Source organism: Vigna angularis, chromosome 9 (assembly GCF_016808095.1).
Source record: "Vigna angularis cultivar LongXiaoDou No.4 chromosome 9, ASM1680809v1, whole genome shotgun sequence".
Classification (NCBI taxonomy): Eukaryota; Viridiplantae; Streptophyta; class Magnoliopsida; order Fabales; family Fabaceae; genus Vigna; species Vigna angularis.
In genome coordinates, this window is record NC_068978.1 from 2,719,451 (window position 1) to 2,743,871 (window position 24,421).

A 24,421-nucleotide genomic window follows, 5' to 3' on the forward strand; every position below is an offset into this window, starting at 1 on the left:
GTTTGCTGACATAGCTAATTTCAAAGCTGCGGGAATCCTTCCAGATGATCTTTCATGGCAACAAAAGAAGAAATTCTTAAATGATGCTAAGCAGTTTGTTTGGGATGACCCCTATTTATTCAAACTAGGAGCTGACAATCTCTTGAGGCGGTGTGTTACTGAAGAAGAATCAGCAGGAATCTTGTGGCATTGCCATAATTCACCCTATGGAGGACACTTCAATGGTGAAAGAACAGCTGCCAAAGTCCTCCAATCTGGATTTTACTGGCCTACTATATTCAAGGATGCTTATGCCCAAGCCAAGCGTTGTGATAAATGTCAAAGAGTGGGCACTATCTCAAGAAGGCATGAAATGCCACTACAAAGCATCCTGGAAGTTGAGGTTTTTGATTGCTGGGGTATTGATTTTGTCGGTCCCCTACCTTCATCTTATACTAATGAGTATATTCTGGTTGCAGTAGACTATGTTAGCAAATGGGTGGAAGCAGTAGCATGTCAAAAGAATGATGCAAACACTGTGATTAAATTCTTGAGGAAAAACATATTTTCAAGATTTAGGGTGCCAAGAATTCTTATTAGCGACGGAGGATCACATTTCTGCAACTATCAGCTTGAAAAGGTTCTAAAAAACTATGAGGTGAAGCATAAAGTTGCTTCCCCATATCATCCTCAAACCAATGGGCAAGCGGAAGTATCAAACAGAGAAATCAAGAGGATTCTAGAGAAAACTGTTTCATCTTCCAGGAAGGATTGGTCATTAAAACTGGATGATGCTCTGTGGGCCTACAGGACTGCAATGAAAACACCTGTTGGGATGACTCCCTTTCAACTAGTCTATGGCAAATCTTGTCATTTACCGGTGGAGATGGAGCACAAAGCTTATTGGGCCCTGAAGTTCTTGAACTTTGATTCTACCTTATCTGCAGAAAAGAGGAAGTTACAATTACAGGAGTTGGAGGAAATGAGATTGACAGCTTATGATAACTCCAAGAATTACAAAGAGAAGGTTAAGTTGTATCATGACAAAAAGCTCTTAAAGAGAGAGTTTCAACCTGGCCAACAAGTTTTACTCTTCAATTCCAGATTCAAGATTCTGCAAGGCAAATTGAAATCAAAGTGGTCTGGACCGTTCATCATAAAGGAGGTAAAGCCCCATGGGGCTATTGAGTTGGTTAACCCTGCAGCAGATGATCCAAACAAAAGTTGGGTGGTAAATGGACAGAGGCTGAAACAGTACCTAGGCGGTGAGATTCAGCGTCTCACAACAATCATTCACCTCTCAGATCCATGAGCATCAGTATGTCAAGCTAATGACGTTAAACAAGCGCTTACTGGGAGGCAACCCAACTTTCTAACCTTCTTTCAGTGATTTTTTGTTATTTGTGTGTTGTTGATTGTTTGTTTGTGTTTTAGCACTTGTTAAAATTTTGTCTGTGAGGAAGTTGTTACTGTTTTGTGTAGCTTGAGTTGTGAATGGTGTGATTGTGTTGTGTCTTGATTTTTAATTGCTTGTTTTGGAGAATGTTGAAAATTTGTGAAATTGAACACCTTCAACTTGATTCTTCAAGTGAATTTCCCTTATTGAAGATTTAAGCAAACGTGTTTGATAAAAAGAAGGTGTTCTGGGGTGTTTTGAGAGCTAGAGAATGCAAAAATCAGAAAATGGTACTGTGAGTTGAGCCATTCTGCAGTCTGCTGAAATTCTGCAGAATTCACGCCCAAGCCCCCCTAACCAGGCGCGCCTTGCAGGGTCGCGCCCAAGCGCGAGTAGCTCGGCCATGAATGTGGCCCATGCTCTGATCTTCAAATGTTTTTCCATTTTCTCTGTTTCATCTGTGTTTTGTCTGTTTTGAATTTGTCTTTGTTGTTCAATTGAATTGCTTGTATGTTGGTTTGCTGTCTAAAAATTCCAAAACTCACAAAAATAGGTAGAGAAGAAGAAACCATTCTGCAGATTTTTTCTGCAGAAGTCGCGCCCAGGCGCCCCTAGCAGGTCGCGCCCGGGCGCGACTGGTTCGGCCATCATTTGGCCCTGGGTGTGCTTTTCATACATTTTGTGTATTTTTGTCTTTTGATTTCCTTGTAATTGTTTGTGATTGAGTGTCCTAATTGTTTGTGTTTGCTCGTGAGCCTTGAATGCACAAACGTTACATATCACTTTGATTTTTCTGTGTCTCCTCCTCACATTCACAATCCTTGCATGTTTGTGCAGAAATGGCCTCTGTTTCAGGAACAAAAAGAATCAAAACCACAGCAACAAAGAGGCAGAAGCAAAAGAAGCATTCCAAACCTCAAACCTTCCTCTCTCAGAGACACAAGAAAAATTTTGAGGAGTCTCAAAACAGACGGCTCCTTATGGAAAGAGTAGTAGAACAGCTACCTCGGGAGGAACCACAATTTGCCCAAGAGGTGTGGCGTCGACATTGGAGCAATCTTATCTCATTCCCTGAACCGGCTAATATTGATGTAGTCCGGGAATTCTATGCCAATGCTCGCAGCTATTTAGACGAACCACAACCGTTCACAAGTTATGTGCGAGGGAGGCCTGTAGCTTTTGATGCAAATACCATCAACTCTTTCTTGAACACTCAGTGGCCAGGGGGAAATTCAACATGTCATTACTCAGACGCAAACAGATCACATTTTGCAGGGATAGACTATGAGGAGGTTGAGAGGACCTTGTGCCTCCCCAGAGGACACTTTCATAGAAACAGACAGGGACAACCATTGCATATCAAGCGTTCCTTTCTTACACCTCTCTCCAAATATTGGATGGCATTCATTCATGCCAACATATCTCCGTGCTCCCATATGTCTGACCTCAATGTAAGTAGAGCACTCCTCCTTTTCCTTATATTGCAGGGTAAGCCAATCAATGTGGGAAACATTATTGCACACGAGATCAATGACTGTGCCAATACTGCCCTGAGCAACACTCCACTAGGTCACCCATCTCTGATCACTCACCTATGTGAGATTGCTGGGGTTGATACTTCACTGCCTCCATTTGAGAAACCAAGGAAAACCATTGATCGATCCTATTACCTGCAATACTGCTTAATTGATGAGGACGGTCAGAACATCCCTGCACCCCAGCCACCACGAAGGCATAGGAGAAATCAGCCTGACCCACCTGCACAGCCTGAAGAAGACGGCCCACAAAACCCCTTCAATATGGCCGACCTCAATGCTAAGCTGGAAGCACTACACAGGATGGGCCTTGCTCACGCAGACATGATGCGTCAGGTCTACGCCTCCTCTCACCCAGGTTTCATGACTTCTGAGGAGTATGCTGCAAGAGTAGCTTGGCCTGGGGACCAGACCTCTACTGATGGGGGAGCTGGAACATCTTCTGGAGCTCAAGCAATGGAAGAATCTGAAGAGGAAGATGAGGAGGAACAATCTGAAGAGGAAGAGGAGGAGGAGCAATCTGAAGAAGAAGAAGAAGTGGAGGACACTGAGAGTGATTCTTGAGGAGACAGATGAGACAATGAGACGGGCAACTTTCATCTCTTTCATAAACAATTACTACTTTCATGCTTTAAATTCCGTAGTTAATTTTATTTCAGCACTCGTACTTTTGAACTTGGTTGAATGAACATGTTGATGAAAATGTTTCGAACTTGACTTGATTAGAAATCGCTTGTGTTTGCTTTTACTCTGTGAGACTTTGAAATTAGGCTCGAGTTGGGTAGTTTCTTTTCACTGTGGTTACGCTCGACTGAATGAATTTCATGCGCTGTTCTTCTTGTGATTAATATGCATGGCATTGTGTTTGAAAACAAATTTGGAACCCTAAGTAACCTAGTGAGATTTTGTGCTCCAGAATGATTGTTGAATGATATCACCTTAGAAGCATAATTGAGTTTTGCCTGATTTTCTCTGAAGTGGATCATTTACTTGTTCAATACACATGATCAAGGTTGTCTTGTTCTCCCTTTGTTGTCTTAAGTTCTTGAACCCAAAGCCTATTGTAACCTTTTGTAGCCCATCCATGAACCTTAAAAAGCAATCCGAAAACAATTTGTAATCCCTCTACCTTAAGCTAAGATGAGCATTCAAGTGGGGTACAGGAAAATGGTTCAAGTTTGGGGTATTTGAGGTGACATGTGAATTGACATTAAGGGTCAAAATAAAAAAAATAAAAAAAAAAAATTATTTAAAATTAAAAGTATTACAAAAAGGGAAAAAGAAGTAAGATTTGCTTACAATTGGTGGAAGTACGCGAGACTTTGTTATCTTGTGCTAAAATGAATGCTCTCTTAGTATTAGTTTTGCCTAGAAAAACCAAAGCTCCTTCTTAACCTAACCCTTGTAAAGCCTTGAATGTTCTTGTATCTCAATTTTATAGGTAAGTGTGTTCATTGTAAGGGAAATGAAAGGCAAAGTTCAATTGTGTGATATTGTGATGTTTGAGTGAGAGACACACCTCCCCATACACCTATGAGATTGAGTGAAACAGTTTCTTTTCAGAGGAAGGGTTCCATGTTAGTTAAGAAAATACTTTTGTCATGTGTGTTAGTCCCTCATAGAACATAGCTGTTGTTTAAATTCTGTAAGTTTGTGAGTACCACCAGTGAAAGTTTCACCTCTTGTGACAAAAATCTAGTCAACATGACGAGCAAGCATGATTGAATTTTATTCTTGTTTAGTGATGAAGCATTAGAGTTGTTTGTTTGTTCAAACCAGTTCATTTGTTTGTTTTTTCTGCTTGAGGACAAGCAAGATTTCAAGTTTGGGGTTGTGATAACGGTAATTTTTACCATTATCTTTGAACCAATTCTTGTACCAAATCTACCCTTTTTAAGCTTGAAACATGTTTAATCCTCCCTTTTTATCTAAGTTTGCGAATAAGTCTAGCTTAAGCGTTACATGCAAGTTTTCATCATTAATTCCTCAAATTTGTAGGCGAATTGCAAGCTGTTAGAGAAGTACTGTATTCACCAAGAATGGGAGCAAGAAAAGGATTCAAAAGCAGGATCTGATGGAGCAGGAAAGGAAGTTCACGCCTAAAAGCCCAAGAAGAAGGAAGCAGGATACAATTTCTGCGCAAGCCTCGCGCCTGGGCGCGACCATATGCGCGAGCTCCGCGCCCAGGCGCGACCAAGAGGGCGCCCGGGCGCGACCTTCTGCGAGAGCTTCGCGCCTGGGCGCGAGAAAGAGGGCGCTCGGGCGCGACCTTCTGCGAGAGCTTCGCGCCTGGGCGCGACTGAGGAGGGGCGCCCGGGCGCGAACTCTGCTGACATGGAACCCTAGATCTATTTAAAGCATTCTGTAACTGAGGGTGGTATCTTCTTGGCGGCTGAAGCTTGGAACACCATTTTCGGACCTAAGGGAGCTGGTTTTGGGCAGTGGAAACTCTCCATCCTTCCTCCTTGGATCCCCATTCTTCCATTTTTCTCCATTGTAAGCTCAAGTTCTCCATGACTATGGAGAACTAATTTCCATTTGTTGGGGAATGATGTAGTTACGAAACTTTCATGTAAATGCACTTGAGTTTAATGAATTTAAGCTTCTTTCAATTGATTGTGAGTGTTTAATTTCCTTCTCTTAAAGCTTGTTGTGACTTGATCAACCATAACATGATTCTAAGATTTGCTTGATATTGGAAAGTATTGTGTGGACCTTGAACTGGAATTAACACCTAAGGGAGATTGTATCTAGGAATGGAGCTTGATGCTTTAGTTGTCTTAAACCTCTAATCGTAATGCAGATGAACTTTCTAGGTTACCAAGGAATTGGGACTGAAAGAAGTGAGTTTAGGCTTTTTCTACCAAGGAATTGGGTCTAAGTATAATAGGAAGGTTGACAAATGCAATTAATTGATGAAGTAGTGATGTGTATTTGCATGATAGCGTAGTAATTACAATCATTCTCCAACATCTCATCCATATTGTTTCATTATCCATTAACCATTTTCCAATCTTTTAGCCTCTAAGACGTTCATTTTATCACTTATATTTGAATTGGAATTTTATTACACTTGAATCATACCAAAATGATGTATTCTTAGTCTAAGTTAGTTAACTTATTATACGGTTTTAAAGTATTACACGAGTCTCTTGGGAAACGATATCCGGTCTTACCGGTTTTATTACTTTGAACGATTTGGTACACTTGCCAAAGAGTTAACAATCGTCCAACCATGTTGTGCTGCCAAAGAAAATAGCAGTCGGATTGTCTCCATCCTTGTTACAGGGGCAAACACTTCATTATAATCAATACCTTTCTGTTGTTTATAACCCTTCACCACGAGTCGAGCTTTGTAACGTTCCACATCTCCGTCTGCGTTGATTTTCTTCTTATATACCCATTTCAAGCCAATTGGTTGAGCTCCTTTGGGTATATCTGTCAGCTCCCATGTTTCATTCTTTTCAATTGAGTCGATCTCCTCATCCATTGCTTTCTTCCATCTATCATCAAGCATGGCCTCTTCAAATTTAAGATCTTCTGCTCCTGCTAACAAACATACTACATGTACTTCATCAGTGGAGTTATAAATGTCCTGTAAACTTCGAGATCTAGATTGCATAGGTTCATCTTCTTCTTCCGAAAAATCATTGATTCTCTCAGTTATGTTTTCTAGGTTCCTCCCAGTAGCTTTCGAGCTTCTGTGACCTACTGTTGAATTTTCTCCCCCAGACTCCGAGCTCCATGAGGACTTCTCCTTCATGTTGTCCCAGCTCCATTAACTTTCCTCATCAACTTGAACATCCCGACTTACAACAATTTTTCCTGTAATTGGGTTATACAGTTTGTATGCTTTTGATTTTTCATCGTATCCAATAAAAACATATTTCTTGCTTTTGTCTTCAAGTTTTGTTCTGTGCTGAGTTGGAACATGGTCATAAGCCACGCTACCAAAAACCCTGAAATGGATGACACTCGGTTTCTTCCCACTCCATGCTTCTTGTGGTGTCACTCCATCCAGTTTAGTATGTGGACACTTGTTTTGCACATAGACTGCACATTGTACTGCTTCCGCCCAGAACTTCTTTAGCATATTTTTTCCTTTAAGCATAGTTCGAACCATATCAAGAATGGTTCGATTCTTCCTCTCAGCCACGCCATTCTGTTGTGGTGAATATGGAGCTGTAAGAAATTGCCTTATTCCATGCTCTTCACAATATTCTTTAAACTTTATTGAAGTGAATTCACCTCCTCTGTCAGATCGTATACCTTTTATCTGCTTGCCAGTCTCCTTCTCCACCATCAGCTTGAACTTCTTAAATACCTCAAATGCTTTCGATTTCTCCTCTAAGAAATATACCCAAGTCTTCCGAGAGAAATCATCTATGAATGAAATAAAGTATTTCTTACCACTGAATGAATCAGGAGAGATTGGTCCACACAGATCGGTGTGTATCAGATCGAGTTGTTTTTCTGCCTTGAACTCAACTGACTTTGGAAACCTAGTCCTTGAATGTTTTCCGAGTACACATTCTTCACAAAACTTTTTCTCAAACTCTATGCCTGGTAATCCACGTACCAGCTGCTTCTTTGACAGCTCGGCTAGGCCTCCGAAGTTCAAGTGACCAAACCGGAAATGCCATACCATGGCTTCATCATTTACGTCAAGCTTCAGGCACTTATTTTTTAGAATATTTAACTCCAACTTATACATTCGATTTTTCTTCATCTCTACTCGTGCAACCAGACGACCAATTTTATCTTTCAAGTATAGTACACGATCCTTCATGTGAACTGAGTTACCTTTCTCCATCATCTGTCCCATGCTCAATATATTATTTTTCAGCTCAGGAACATAGTAAACATCTCTTATTTCTCCAACCCGTCCATCCTTCTGAATGTATCGGATTGTCCCACGTCCTTTTACAGCCACCTTGGAATTATCTCCAAATGAAACATGTCCGGCCTCAATCTTGGTGAGTACGTTGAACAGATTCTCATCTCCACACATGTGGTTACTTGCTCCTGTGTCTAAGTACCAAACTGTGTTGTTTGAACAGTTTGGCTTAAGCTCGGCTTCTGGGCCTTTTGACATCAACAAGACTCCTAATTCTTCATTGGTTTCCTCAGTAAGCAAATTTGTTTCCCTTTTCTTTTCAGACTGACAATATTTCGCTATGTGGCCTGGCTTCCCACAGTTGTAGCAACTTTCTGATCTACACTCATTTGCGTAGTGACCATTCTTACCCCACTTGAAACATTCCACTTCAGACTTGGACCGACCTCCTCGACCCCTTCCTTGACCACGACCACGCCAATTTTGTTGTCCGGTATGTTCTCTGAAGGCTTCAATGTTACCTTTGCCACGTCCACCTTGTCCTCGACCACCTCGTCCTCGACCTCCTCTTCCTCTGCCTCCAGGACCTCGGTCTTGAGTGTTCCGAGTTCCCTTCAAGTCAAGTTGTTCTTGTAGTGCTTGGTCAAGAGGTTCCTTCTTTTTCCTTCTCCTTTGTTCGTGGGCTTCAAGTGACCCAGTGAGCTCTTCAACTGAGAGTGCTGACAGGTCCTTCGATTCCTCGATAGCGCAAACTATACTTTCGAAATCATCTGTTAATGATCTCAGAATTTTCTCTACCACCCGACTGACTAGCAACTCTTCTTCGTTTTTGCGGATCTGATTTGCCATTGCCTCTACTCGAGATATATACTTGGTTACTCGTTCTTTCTCCTCCATTCTCAAGCTTTCAAATTCGCCTCTGAGAGTTTGAAGCCTGACTTGTTTAACTCGACTGTCTCCTTTATAGACTTTCTCCAGAATCTGCCATGCTTGTTTTGAAGATTTAGCATTCACTATCTTCTCAAAGCCAGATTCGTCTACAGCTCGGTATAAAATGTATAGAGCTGATTTATCCTTCACACGCGTTTTCTTCAACGCTACAAGTTGGGCAGCCGTCAGTCCTTCGTCGTCTGTGGGTTCTTCGTACCCACTTTCCACTACATCCCATACGTCTTGGGATCCAAGAAGAGCTCTCATCTGCACACTCCAATTATCAAAGTTGACTTTCTTTGTCAACTGAGGAAGGGACACACTGTTTACAAGGTTTGCCATTTCTACTCTCTTTTTCACTCGGACACTCAGACTCTCAGAGCTCTGATACCAATTTGTTGGTATCAAAGATAATTTTATTATTTTAAAAGTTGGAAATACAGGGTACAGAGACAACACTTCCTTCTCTTAGGAACTCACAATATTATTTTCTCACTCCACTTGCACACTCCCTCACGACACAAACACTTATTTTTCTTCTTCTTATACAATACTAATTTTTTGTTTTTGGAGGTCTGAGTTTGGTCTCCCATAGGGGTATCTATTTATAGAAGGGAAAAGCAAATGTAATAATTCCACTTTCGGTGCATTTGTATGGTAGGTACTAACGGTGATTTAATAATCACAAGCCAACAAAAACTTTCGGTGGGTTTATCATTTCTCCCTTCAATAATTTTATTTCTTTCGGCAGATTTTTTTCATAACCAGACAAGGTTTTTGGTGCAGTGGAAGACATGTGGGCACCATTTGAGTTTATTCTACAGAAAACAAGCCAAAAAAAGTTTAGAAGCACTCAATACAAGCCTTTCCTCTTCTCTCAAAATCTTCCAACCTCTCCCAATCTTAAACACTTCCTTCTAACCTTTAAAGTTTTTCCCAACAAAAGCAGCGTCAAAGACAATGTGACCTAAACAACAACATAGAAAACGAGGCATGCACGTAACATGCAACTGTTATTGAAAGCAAAAGGAAGCCACCAAGCGATTAGATAGAGACACTGTTAGGGATTCCTCTAAAAGTCATCCCTGGTTTGCTGGTAGGAAGAAGCAGAGTGTAGGGCATTTTGACTGGTCCAGTACGATTTTTAAGTCCTTCATTGCTGTTCCTATCTGAGATTTCGTTCTCAATTTTTCTTAAGTCATCTGTAAATCTTCTAAACAAATCTTTTGCTTCTTGATGAGCAGTCCAATCCAGACTGTTCCTTTGTCCAAGATACACCTCGTCTGAAGCATGGGTTGATAGTAGCTCCAATACTGAAAGATCAACAACGGCCTGGTACTTTGGAGTAATTGTTTTCAAATAAGCTTCTTGAGGATTCTTTGTCATCTCATCATACTCTTGAGTTTCTGCTTTTGGGATCCATCTTCGGCTTTGTGTAGGACGGTTCATGATATAACCTCCATAAGGATACTGTCCAAAGTTAACAGCGGCATGAAGAGCTGAAGCAATCCATATAATGGTAGTGCAATTTTCAACAACATCTGAAAAACTCTGCATTTTAGGCCATGGTGTTTCTAAGTCACGATGACCCTCTTCCACAGCTTCCTTCCACCATGCTTGCAATTCAGTATCTCCTTGAATTTCCCTATCGTCCGAATAATACAGAGCGACATAGTCTTGTACCCAGAGCTTAGTAGCATTCCATATTTCTAATCCATCAACAGCGTAAGGATAGTCCTCTATCACTAGCTTAAGGTCATTAGCGTCATCCTCAAACGCCAAACCTCTAAATCAATCATAAGAAGAAGAAGAAAAAGGTTATTTTGATAACAAGGCTATCTCAATTTTCACCATCGACATGATATTTTCCCATAATTGGACACATTAAATTTTTTCTAATTTAATACGGTTAATTTACCTTTTGATGAGATCCTTTGGTAATGCTTGGTCAGCGAAAACCCAATTCTTGTATATAGCAGAAGACATCACCATAGAATATGGTCCAGGCAAAAATGTTTGCTCTATAATGCTACCTGCACTAATTAGGGACTTCCTGGCAAGTGAATTTATATTTAAGGTGTCACGGAAGTGAGGATAAAGGAGTTTGTAAATGGGGTGAAGTACACTGAGATTCCTGTTTGTTGATATGACAAATGGCTCAATCACTGCGTGAGTATGTAACCTGTGACATGTGACAGACACAAAGAAAGTTAAAAGATTAAACTTCGTATCACGTAAACATGTTTGCATATGTATGCTTCTAGCAGATTGAGTTCTTATAAATATACCAGTGGCTTATGAGCTGATGATAGTTGGTGTCATTTACAACAACATGAGCTTTGGCCAATAACCAAATTGTACTTTCGACACCTTTGTCTGCAGGCAGCACCACTGTGGTCTCGACATTCGGATGATCACATGGACATTGATGTGGCTTGTTTAATTCAATAGCAAGTGGTTTCAATGTGCCGTCATTTTGTAAGAACAAGAATGTCCTGGTGGCATAAGCCTTTGCAGAAGGAAGGTCATTTATCTTCCCCAAATACGCCATGAATGCTTCATAGTAATCCAATATGAACAATCTCTTCTTAGCAAATGCCTGTTCCACAAACAATATCAGTTCAAGTGCCTTTGTATAGGAAAGAATAATTCCAAATCCAAGTATTTAGAGGAAGTGTTGAACTATGATATTAAGTTGTTTCTGTTTACTTCATTACCTCATCTACTTTGACTCCATTCATGTTTTTCTCCAACATTTCTTTTGTTACTGTACTGCGTTGAATACAGTTGCATGATGTGTTCTTTGGCAATGCGAGCTCCTCCTTCTGCCATTAATAAAGATGTCCAATAATAAGAAAGAAAGGCCATGACAATAGAATAATTCAGCATATAAAAGATCTCTGTATATTAAAAATAAATATAATATTTGCACTCACTTTAAGAAGCCGAATTACAAGAGGGTTTACACCGGCAATCATCTCTCTTGCAAATTCTTCATCAGTCATCCATGCAAACTTGCTCTCTATACAAAACCATAACAAAGAAAATAAAATTGGCAAAGAGTGTAGTGTTTGGAAGTAGTTATACCGGAGTTCCAAGTAAGCAATAGTTACCTTTGATTACATCAGGAGTTGGGAAGTCAAGGACACTTGGATTACCGTTTCCAGTGATAGATAGAGGCAGATTAACTCCACCTTCATACATTTTCAGCACTTCTTCGAAGCCATTAAATTCATTTGATGTGGTCTTTAAATACAAAGATAGGAGCAAAGGTTGAACGCTTCCACCTAAAGCTTTCTTTGATAATTGAAAGAATTCTGCAGTCTTCTGGTCACTGAAATTTTCATCTCTTGGCACATAATAAACCTCGTCTGGTAGCTCGTATCCTTCACCTGTCAAGACATAAATTAAGCATATATAGAGACACTTTTATCATCCACAATTCAAACTTTTATTTGTCACATGTTTCGTTGACTGGGCCTTTCATATTAGACCATGTGATTAAAACATGATAAAATGTAACTCACCATTTCTTTGGATGACGGTTCTCCCCGTCCTAACCCTACGAGGGTAGGGATATTTGGGGCCTCCAAGAACTGGGTGACGTTCTTGTCCATCGCTTTCAAGAAAGCCCAGATCATTATAGACATCATAATCATAAATCCTATCCCATTTCTCACGCTTTCCTTTTCCATCTCCCCTTAAATTCTTCAACTCTTCTTCTCTGTACGCTTTTAATTGCTCCGGCGTCTTACCAGGAAGATATGGCTGCAATGCATATGTTTTCATAAATACATAGTTTTCTCATTTAAATTTTAAGAATGGAAATAACAAAGATCGTTATTTGACTTACAATGTTGGCGAAGAATATGCGATCCGTTTTGTAATGCTTATGGTTGTGAACCCAGGAATTACAGTCAAAGTGAATAATATTGTTCTGGTCTTGTTCACTTGGATATTCAATAGTCACATTAACTAGGAAGAACTCTTCATTCATTTTGTTTGTTACATAAAATGCACCTGGAGTTCCCATATCTTTATCATCCCATTCAAAATAAATATCAAATTCCTCCCGTGTCTCTTTCAAAGTTCGCAACACAGAAACATTATTCTCCAAATAGGCATCATTTCCAACTTTCCCAGCTAATTTACAAGCTGCAAAATGCAAACAAATCAAAACCTAAAAATAACAAGAAAGTAGTACATGTTTATGGAATGCAGAAAGATTTTTTTACAGTATCATTTGATTTCAAATCATCATATATGATATAAGCTATTGGTTTTGATAATAAACGTAACTATTTTTGAAAGATTGATAATAGAAAAACTTGTATACTGATAATGCATATATAGTGTGAACTGAAAAGAAAAACATGAGAAAGAGAGAAGACTAACCATCCTTTGATTTGGAACCACTAATCAACTTGAAAGACACAGACTTAGTGATATCAAGTTCGGGTGAGTCGTTAATTATCTTGATGCCAGTGACAACAAGACCCTTAACACTGCTTAAGGTTTGTACCACACTCTTCCGTATCAACACTACCCTCCCCTTCACCAACTTGTTCCTTTCCACTATTGAACTCATTGCTATAGCAAGAACAATTTCTTATGAATCTAATTATGCTGTGAGTTGTGAGAAATTCAAGCTCTAATCTCAGCTATTTATACACAAAAGTATGTGATACTGATCGTATTTGTATACTCGTAAAGAAAGGAACATAAACAAAGAGGATAGATCTAATAAGATGATAAATCTCTTTATATAATATATGTAAGTGGTGTGAACACTGCGTTTTATGAAATTGAGCATTATTTTTTATAACACGTTGCTTCCATAGAGTTATTAATTTATTTTATCATCATTAAAAATAAAAAAATCGTAATTAATTCATTTTGGCAATTAATGCTATGCCTGTATAATACATAGGTTGGCAACGACTGTAAAGCATGCAGAGTTTAATAATACTCCTTTACATACTTTCTTAATTATACTTGTTTCGTACTCACATATCAAAATTTATATTTAGGGTTTTATACCTGTATGTTATCATTATTAGGTCATGGGTATACCATCCTCGTCTAAATATTTTTTCTTAAAACAAATCAAGAGTTACTCTCTACTACAAAATTATAATTATCAAGAACTCGCTTTTTACACGCAGTTTATTGGATAGCCGTTTATGAGGGCGCTTCCAAAAAACAAAACTAATAGATAATGTTTGTTTGAAAAATCACTTTCTATTATGTCATTAATAAACAACATTAAAGGTAATGATTTTTTAAACAGGTGTTGTTTATTGGTTTAGATTCTTTTTTCACCCGTCAAACTTTTCACCCGTCAAACCTCAAATTGTAGACAAAAAACCAACCATTCTACTAACTTATTATTAAACCAAGATCCAATAGCCAAATTAATCAATCAACATAACCAATCTAACCTCCACAATTCATCCAAACTCAAATATAATTCAATGACTTGTCTATAAACAAGAATTCATCAAATTTCAATTCATCATACTAAATTTTATCAAACAATCCCATTACTCAAATTAACTATCATACAAACATCAATTTAAACTTGCTTTTAAGTTAAAATCAAAATACAAGCTTCCCTTAAGCAACCAAAGAGCTCTAGGAGTCTTAAAACAACTTCAAAAACTCAAGAAGCTCTATCTGCTGCTATGAATAACATAAACACGATCAGAATACTGTTAGAATCATTAATTAAGAGAAATTAAGAATCAAAAGAAACATACAAATTGAAAGAGACTCACATGCAACATATATAAAAAAAGATAAAAAAATGATTACAAATTTAACTTACTCAAATAAACAATCAGAAAACTTTATAAAAATAATTTCTAGAAAGGATATATTTTACAAAAAAATAAAAATAAAACTATTTATATAAAAATTATTTAATATTAAAATAATTGATAAAAATCTAATATTAATCAAATACATAATCAAGTTATAGTATACGTAAATAAAAATACTAGCTTAAGTAAACCGAAACTAAATAAAGCTCAAGCTCAAATTTTTTGAACAAAGTTGACATTTTAAGAAAAAAAAGAAAGAATAGTTATCGAATAAAATCATAGCAACCGCGATTTGAGGGTGTGGTATGAGGCCGAAACGTGTCGGTGGAAACACGATTAAAAATATTTTTGGATCGTTGACTTCCAGAAAATATTTTATTTTTGGGTAGGTAATAAATATATGAATATATTTATTATTACCATACATACATGAATATATTTATTAGGATAAGAAATAATTAATTTTATGCGTTCTGAAAAACGTGCAAAATCTACACTCTCAGAATAGCCAAGACAATAACCATAGATATAAATGGGGTTGTCGAACATTTTCATTATATTCTTTTTCGTCTTTTAAATAAAATTTACACTCATATCTTTATTTGCTTGTTTAATAAAATTTTTATTTCATTTTTATTTCCATCTAGTTATATTTTAAATATTAATAAAATATTTTTTTGCAAAAATTAAAAATTATATCAGATAACAGTTAAATATAGTATTTAATAATAATTATATAAAATTAAAATTTCATATCATCTATTACTTTTTATAAATATTAACTTAAATAAATGTATTGGATATCAAACAAGTTGATTTGTTAAAAGAAATAATGTAAATTTATATAATAAAAAAAGGAAAAATACAAATTTCTATAAGTTATTTAATAAATTAAAAATTTGAGCAATTGAATATTTCAAGTTAAAATCATAAATTTATATACGAAAAAAATATAAATACTAAATAAAAAATATTACAAAAAAATAAATGTCTATTTTAAAAGAAATTTAATTTAATAAATTTAAAATTTATGTTATCTGGAAGGTAATGTATGATTTAAAGATATGTAATTCGGAATGAAAAAGAAAATGCTTTCAGAATGAGTTATTTTGATATTTATTGAATTGAGAAAAAGATTAAAATTATATAAAAAATGAATTCTTGAAATAAAACAAAAAACAACCAAAGACTAAAAGTATTATTCATTTTGAATTAACCTTTTATTTATTAAATTAAATATGTTTTAATAATGTAAACTAGTATTCAATTGGATTAGGTGAGTTTAAACACTGGTATATCCAATTTTAAATTTTAGATAATAGCGGTGCTGATATTGAATCATATACTAAATTTTTTCATTAAAATCAGGAAGAATTATGATATATTCATGTTTCCTATAGTATTTAAAGTCACTGTACTCTCCAAGAAATACTCCAATGAACCATTTTATAGATTTTTTTCATGGAAAACTGTTTGGGTCTGAAAAGGGTGTGAAGGTTGGAGACTATAATGCTACCAAAAGAAAATACAAAACAAAGTTCAAGAAACACAGGTTACATAGCTTGAATTCGTGATTTTTTTACAATTGAAAACAAATCGCTAAAACATTTTTACAATATTGCAATTGTTTATTTACAACTTTCTATAACCATATATGAATTTTCCATGCTTACAAGCTAACAAACCCAAATCAGTTCAACCTTTTCATACTCAAGTAAGCTATTAGCAGTCTAATAGCGTTAAAAAGTAGAGCTTAAGATAATTCCATCAGAATTCACATCCATAACCAATACAAAGAAAAACAACACAAAAAATAGCAAGAAAGAGAAGAAAATTAGAAGTTTGGAATCCATATTTCTATAAATAACTTATCACTATCAGGTATATGAGAACTCTATTGAAATTTCTATGGATGAAAAAATTAAAATCAAATTTACCGGATTCTACAGTATCCCTGCACTTCAATTTAGAGGCCTAGAATTAGACCAAACAGTATTAATATTCTTCAGCAATTAAACATCAATCTCTGACTACAAGAAAATTCAACAGATTAACGAATATTCATTTAACAATTGCTATAACTGTATGACAATGAGTTACTTTTCTTCAGATTGAGAGATAAATATCAGTATGCATAAAAAGATAAACATAATAGTTTTTCACTTTACAAACAATATGTCATCTTTTATTCTATATTGAGAATGTATATGACTGATAATGATTCGAAACAATGTTTAGTGCTAAAGGCAATGAAACTTAACTTTGTATTGAAAAAGTATATAGGCATATTCTATTCATATACACACACTGTCCAAATTTATTATCTTTTTAAGTGAAAAGAGGTTCATTTTAAAATAAAATATTATCTTCAAAAACCCTAATACCTTATTTTTACAAAAAAGTATAGCATAGGATTGATATTGTCTCTTATTGTTTAGTCTGACTTAAGGTAAATACTTATGATATAATTAGAAGTTATTTTGATTTAGTTATGTGTGTTGGTATATTTAGAGGAAGTAAGAATAAATATGTAAATAGTTTTTGAGTTTTTTTAAATAGGTAAGATTTCTATTTGCGTTAAATTTATGAAGTTATTTATAATTTGAAACACACTTTGGAGGAAAGATATTTAGAGATTTTGGTTGAATAATAATTCTACTTTAATTTGTCATCATTTCTTACATCTAGAGTCATAGTCAGAATAACAAAAAACTTACATTCTTGTAAATTTATGTAATTCAAAATTTCTCATAGGTTTCTTATGAGGTAAATGTATTGATAAATTAATTAATTTGAATTTTATTCATAGAAAATAATATAAATGATATAATCTTATGTGAAGTGTAATATTTTATCACAATTTTTTTTTTCACTTTTTATTAGAATTTCATGTGATAACAAATGAATCATGAATTTCGAAAATGTCAACTAAAATATCAAATTCATAATATTACCTAATATTAAATTATTTGAAAAAAAAATATTAACTTGTCAAAAAATATATAACTTTTGACTAAGAATTGTAAGAGCTGTATAAAAAGATTTGAGACATGAGTTATGAAGAAGTCAATATATACTCACTAATAAGGAACACAAGAAAAGAAGATCAATCTATTAACAAAAATGTTACTTAAAATAAAATAAATTTATAAATTAAACATATTCTATATTAATATTTAGATATATCATTATTTAAATATATGAATTTACAATACAATTAATATAAAATACTTACATAGTTTTAAAAGATGAATAAGGCTATGCTCTTATTCATGGCGCTCAAAGTTGTACTAGATGACAACAACTCTAAATTTTTGTTTTAATGCACTCAAAACCTATTCCAATGAACAAATCACTATTCTTAACACTGTAATTTATTAGAAAACATGTGTATGCACCAGATGGAATACAAATTTGCTCATTTGGAGCAGAATTCAATTCATAATATCAAGTTAACGACCCAAAACACTAACTTCAGATTTTCTCCTATGCAAACTAGATTTATGTAAAATAAGGCCTATCAAGTCTTAAATGACCTGAAATCAAAGCCCAAACATTAAACTTACCTAAATAACCATTTCTCTAACTTTTCACCCCTCCAACCTCAAATTGTAGACAAAAAAACTTGTAAGACCCATGAAAAATATTTACTTTAATAGTAACAATTTTATTACTAGTAGTAATAAATTTCTTTGTGAATGGAAAATATAATAAGTTTATAAAATGTGGAAAGCTAAATAAGAAATTTTGGTAACTTAAATGGTAGAAAATTGTGGGGATTTCAAGAACATGAGTTCAAACTCTTTTCTACCTTTTTCTTTAAAAAAAAATTAAAAAAAAAATTAAAATATTGATAGTGGATAAAGCACTCCAGGTTTGAAGGCATTATTGAGGGATCCAATATGTCAAGTGATGATTAAAATATTAATATAATAAAATAATATTAAAATAATAAATAATATTAAAAAATTGGTGAATAGTAAAATTTTTGGACTATAAATAGCCATGAGAGGGGAGGCTATTCTGCACAAAGAGAGGAAGAATCAAGTGAGAAAGCTTGAGAAATAGAGAAGAAAGACTTAGGAAGAAATTTTTAGTTGCAAGAAGAGTAGAGATTCTCGAGGGTTTTCGGGAAAACAAATTCTGAGCAAGAGATTAAGTCTGGAATAGAGGTAGGGGAGCTAACCTTTCTAAGCTTTTATATTATGATTTAGTATTGTTTTATTACTATTCGTGTCTTGAAATTCTGTGTGAATACTGTTAATGAAAAACATAGGTGCTTGTTATATATATATCTATATTGAATTTCTGTGTTAATATTATATGTTGTTGTTTTGAATCTGTAAATAAGAAATTTGTTAAAACTAGTTGAGGAACACTTTGGCTAAGGAAAAACTTGGTACTTAAGTTGTCCATTGTGACGCACCTCTCTTTCCTGGAAGTCTACTCGACAAGTTTTTAACTTAAATCTTGTTGAACAGATTATGTACTGTTAAATTATTGTGCAATATATCTTGTTGGAATGAAAATTTATGATGAATTCATGTTATTGTGGTAGATATGGAATTATGAATTATAATTGTGATGGTAGGATAGAAGAATCTTAAAAACCGGAGTTGGTACATCCCTGATCATAGAGCAACCCTGGTCAAATCCAGTAAGTTGTGACTAGTCATATGTACTGGCGTTTATGGTAAGTTTGATTCGTGAAACATTTGATTCTTCTCCGGTGACCATTTATGGTGATATTTTAGTATTGTTAATTTATTTTGTGATATATTCATTTTGTATGATTTCTGTGATGATTGTATTTTATTATATTGGATTTGAATTTATGCATCTGAACATGATATGAGTATTATGAGGAGATTTTGTAATGGTATAATATGAGTTAAGGAATATGAGCATGATATGAGTCTCGTGGAGAGATTCTGTAATGATATGGTATTTGTGTATATGTTGATGTTGAGGGTCCTATTGTTGGAGGTTATCCTGATACTCTAATAATCATCGAGTCTCAAGTAGAGAAGGATGAATTATGTGGTGAGAGGGACAGGAGTTCCTGGTCTATGTGCCGGTTTTGGACATAATGTTGAGGACTAACCTTGTGGATGGTATGGAGTATTTTGGAAGTGTATTTGTAAAAAGAAGTAGAAGTCATCACAAGTGCATAACCTCCCGTGACCGCTCATCAACGTATCATCCGGACGAGTGTCTATTGAGTATTATGGGATGAGTGTCTATTGAGTATTGTGGGATGAGTGTGTATTGGGTATTGTGGAACGAGTGTCTATTGAGTATTGTGGGATGAGTATTTATTGGATATTGTGGGACGAGTGTCTATTAGGAATTGTGGTATGATGGGATGAGTATCTAGGGTGTGATTGTGGTAGGATGGTGTCAACACCCAATTTCGTCCGGGTGACTAAATAATATAGTTTTGATAAAATTTATTTTATTTTATTTTATGTTATTTTAATTTTATTTTATGATTATTTTACTTTGTTATTTTGAGTGATTGTATTTGAGTCTATTTTAATATACTGTATTTTATTTCATTTATTTTATTTTAATCTTATTTTGGTTATTTTTTATTTTTTATTTTTATTTTTTTATTTATTTAGAGTTATTTCATTATGTTTTATTTTAATCTATTTTTTACGTCAATTTATTTTGTTTTTGCCTTCTTTTACTTTAATTTATTTGCTAAAACTAGACAAAAAGAAAAAAAAAAATGGCAAAGGTCAGCTTTCTCGGTTTGCTTTCTTTTTCCACGCTATCTCTCATTCTTGTGCAAATCTTCTGCTGCGCCATGCATGCATCTACACTGCCTTTAGCTAGCCTACCTTAAGAGGAAACACAGCAGAGCAGAGTAGGGGCTGTTGCAGGAAGCAACCATTGCACAGGCCACGCTTTTGACTTTGGTTTCATCTGACCCAGTGAATATGGCTAAGGGGGAGGGATGATGGAATTCATCTTCTGACTTCCATATCGCGTCTCACACCTCATGACCAGGGGGAACCCAAAGAACCCTGGACTCCCCTCCAACAACATCCGTCATTCACCTCTCACCTCTTCTCTATCTCCTCCATCATGCACATCACAGGAACCCACTATTCCCTCAACCTACACCATTAACCGCAAAAACAAAATCCTCGTCCATTCACTCATCGGATATCACCATCAACCAGGATTCAAAGAAAAAAGATATCACCATCAACCAGGATTCAAAGAAAAAACTTGAACGCAGAGACAAAAGGCAAGTTCATCTTCTTAAAGCTTATTGCTCACAATATGATGTGATCTATTCATAATTGGGTTGATATCTGCGTTCATTTGGGTTGATATATGCTCTTGTGTTGGTTTGGTAAGACCTGGCTTTGTCTAAACATGTAATCATATTTGATATACATGATTAGGTTATGTGTATTCTTTGCCACTCCATCATCCCCAACTCCAGCATCATAATCATAGCCTTGCTGTATCCCATCACCTAAAAAAACAAAGAATCAAGTATCACACTCACATGCACACACGCACACTCCAATGCACGCTCTGTATAGTGAAGCTGTGAAAATACCTCTTCTGTCTCTCCGCTTCGAAGCCACCGAGCAACACGAGCTCTCCGATCTTCCATAGCCTCCAACGCCTCTGTTCATCTCCAACCATTAACAAAGTTGAATCATAAAAAACCATAAGCACACCACAGCAACAGAATAAAACCCTAAACCCCCAAACATTGTCTTGGCAAATCTTTATAGCTTTATAGCTGTATTCTCTGATAACTAAACATTGGGACTCCAAGAGGTGGTAGGCGCGGTGGCGATTTCAGGAGTGGTTGTGACTGTGACGGTTTTAGGGGTAGAGGTGGATTTGGTCGTGGCGGTGGAGGACGTCGACGCGAGGACCGGCGGCGACCGTGGTCGTGACCCGTGACACTGGTGGTGCTCCGGTTCGAGGCAGCCGTGATCGTTCAAGCGGGGATTGACGGAGAAGCGTGAGAGTTTCTCTAACGCGGGAAGAAGAGAAGGAAAGGAGGGTCTGGCGCCGTGACCGGCAACGACTCCGGCGACGAGCTGCATCGCTGGCGCGACCTTGGCTCACGGCTCGCGGTGGTTGGCCTCATCGGGGGTGGCGGTGACGTTGCAGGGTGAAAGGCGAGTTCCTCCCTCGCACGCGAAAAAGAAAGAGGGGAAGAGCTAGAGCGACGGCCGGCGATGGTATCGACGGTGGGCGGCTGAGCTGGCGATGGCTTGGACGGCGACACGCGGTGGTCGATCTGGCGGGGGCGGCATTGTGGGCGAAGAGATGACGACCCTTCGTTAGGGCTCCTGGCTGGGAGAAGAGAGATACGCGTCTTGTGTTCGTGATGGTCGAGTGAGATGGAAGAATGAGAGAAGGGGCAGAACTCCTAACCCCTAATGCTTCTGTTTGAAAAAAAACCTTGGGCTAGATCCATGTTTTTTTTTAAATAAAACACTCCATCCTCCCTTTGCACACACCCCTCTCCCATTCACACCCCTATTCCGTTTGGGTTTAAGCCCATTCTTTTCTGCAAACAAAAAAAAGGAGAGGTTTGGACATTGGGCTCATTTCATTTCTGGCGCCTCCAACTTTACTGCTGTACCCCTATCTTTGGCCTGGATAAGAAATTTCGAGTTGCACCCCTGGTTTTTATCTGTGTACTCCTATTCTTATTGGGTTATTCTTGTTTTTATTTTATTGGTCTAATTATTAGGTTTTATTGTATGTAACCCTTTATATGATACCCCACCCCTTTATTTTATTTTTTTTATCTATTTAACTTGTTTGTTTTAAATAAAATTAAAGTAAAAAAACATAAGATAAATTTTAAAATTACAAAAAATTGATTTTCTAATATTAAAAAAGGGATATAAGTACTCGTGCGATCTTCCGCATCAGCCTAATACTTAACATTCTCAATCTTAAAAAATTAAATAACGGTATTAGCACATGTGTGATCGCTCGCATTGTCCTTGTGTTCAAAACCTTTTCTCTTTCTTTTATAAAAAATACCAAAAAATATTTTAAAGGTTAAACACATGTGTGATCGCTCGCATCGTCCTTGTGCTAAAAACTTTTTCTCTTTCTTTTATAAAAAATACAAAAAAATATTTTAAAGGTTAAGCACATGTGTGATCGCTCACATCGTCCTTGTGCTAAAAACATTTTCTATTTCTTTCATAAAAAATACCAAAAAATATTTTAAAGGTTAAGCACATGTGTGATCGCTCGCATCGTCCTTGGGCTAAAATCCTTTTCTCTTTCTTTTATAAAAAATACAAAAAAGATATTTTAAAGGTTAAGCACATGTGTGATGGGATGTTACAAAACCAACCATTCTACTAACCTATTATTAAACCAAGATCCAATAGCCAAATTAATCAATCAACATAACCAATCTAACCTCCACAATTCATCAAAACTCAAATATAATTCAATGACTTGTCTACAAACAAGAATTCATCAAATTTCAATTCAGCATACTAAATTTCATCAAACAATCCCATTACTCAAATTAACTGTCATACAATCATATTAACATCAATTTAAACTTGCTTATAAGTTAAAAAAATAACAAGCTTCCCTTAAGCAACCAAATAGGTCTATGAGTCTTAAAACAACTTCAAAAACTCAAGAAACTCTATCTGCTGCTATGAACAACATAAATACAATCAGAATACATCGTTAGAATCACTGATTAACAGAGATTCAAACTGAAGAATAAAAAGAAACATGCAAACTGAAAGAGACTCACATTACAGCATATATAAGAAAAGACAAAAAAAAAATTAAAAATTTAACTTACTCAAATAAACCGTTAGAAAACTTTATAAAAATAATTTCTAGAAAGGATATATTTTATAAAAAATAAAAATAAAACTATTTATATTAAAATTATTTAATATTAAAATAATTGATAAAAATCTAATATTAATCAAATACATAATCAAGTTATAGTATGCGCAAAAAAATCCTAGCTTTAGTAAACTGAGACTAAATAAAGCTCAAGTTTCACTATTATTAGGTTTAATAGGTTCGGAGGTCCCTATATTTGTGGGTTCGTTTCAATTGGGTCCTCTAATTTTGGAAGTGATCAATTGGGTCCCTTTCCGTTAAATGTAATGGACGGTGTTAACTTTTTAAACAGGTGGCATGCTAAGGCATCCTTTTATTTGCAGGTGGCACAATTTGAGCTGAGTACGTTGAATACGTGGATTTTATATGATTATAAAGCATTGGTAAGAAGTTGGATTTATAAACAGATTAATATTCCTACTTCACTTTTTCCTTCACATTTTCTTCTTATATATACAGTCATGTACAAATTAATCCTAACAGGTTCTACCTAATCCTTGATCTGTTCTATACTCAGTTTGCAACTAAATTTTCCAGCAGGATTCAAAACCCAGCAGGATTCAAAACCCAGCAGGAAGAACCCGATTGGGCAAACAAGTCCAAAACAATGGAAAGATAGAAGCTTCAAACTCACATCCGAAAAGTTTCAAGCTTCCGCAACGCGTCATTTAGACGAACTTGTTTCGTTGGGCGTCTTGGCGACAATGGAGGGGGCGTGCAGGCCGGACTGAAGCTCGTCGGCGAGGAGGTCATAGACGAGACGGTGTCGTTTCACGAGGCTCTAACCCTCGAACTTGGACGAAACGATCTTCACGTTGAAGTGGGTCTCCTTGTCGGAACTTCCCCTCACGACAGCATGACCCGCGTGCTAGTGCGACACGTCGTCCACCTCTAAAACAGTGGCTTCCAGCGCAGACTGAAGCTTCGTTCTTATCCTGTTTGCTCTTGATAGCACCATAGTGGCTCCTCTCGAACCCATTGGAAAATATGAGAATGCTGTCAATTTAGGGTTCTGATTTGGGAACGGAGGAGTTTGCAGACG

General features: G+C 36.1%; 1 protein-coding gene and 1 long non-coding RNA gene across 2 annotated transcripts; both read right to left on the minus strand.

Annotated features, from left to right (window-relative positions):
* Positions 1-9,665: 9,665 nt before the first annotated feature.
* LOC108320205 (seed linoleate 9S-lipoxygenase) lies at positions 9,666-13,298 on the minus strand. The gene is made up of 9 exons (XM_017551570.2): positions 13,073-13,298; positions 12,531-12,832; positions 12,205-12,445; positions 11,791-12,069; positions 11,614-11,699; positions 11,395-11,502; positions 10,966-11,276; positions 10,596-10,859; positions 9,666-10,463 (listed from the first exon to the last, which is right to left on the minus strand). Exons 1-9 carry the CDS (start codon positions 13,263-13,265, stop codon positions 9,722-9,724), a joined length of 2,526 nt encoding a protein of 841 aa, XP_017407059.2. The 5' UTR covers positions 13,266-13,298; the 3' UTR covers positions 9,666-9,721.
* Positions 13,299-20,333: 7,035 nt separating this feature from the next.
* Positions 20,334-22,265, minus strand: LOC128194126 (uncharacterized). Its single transcript, XR_008245451.1, has 2 exons — positions 21,080-22,265; positions 20,334-20,992 (listed from the first exon to the last, which is right to left on the minus strand). It is a non-coding gene; the product is annotated as an uncharacterized LOC128194126 (long non-coding RNA).
* Between the last annotated feature and the right edge of the window lie 2,156 nt (positions 22,266-24,421).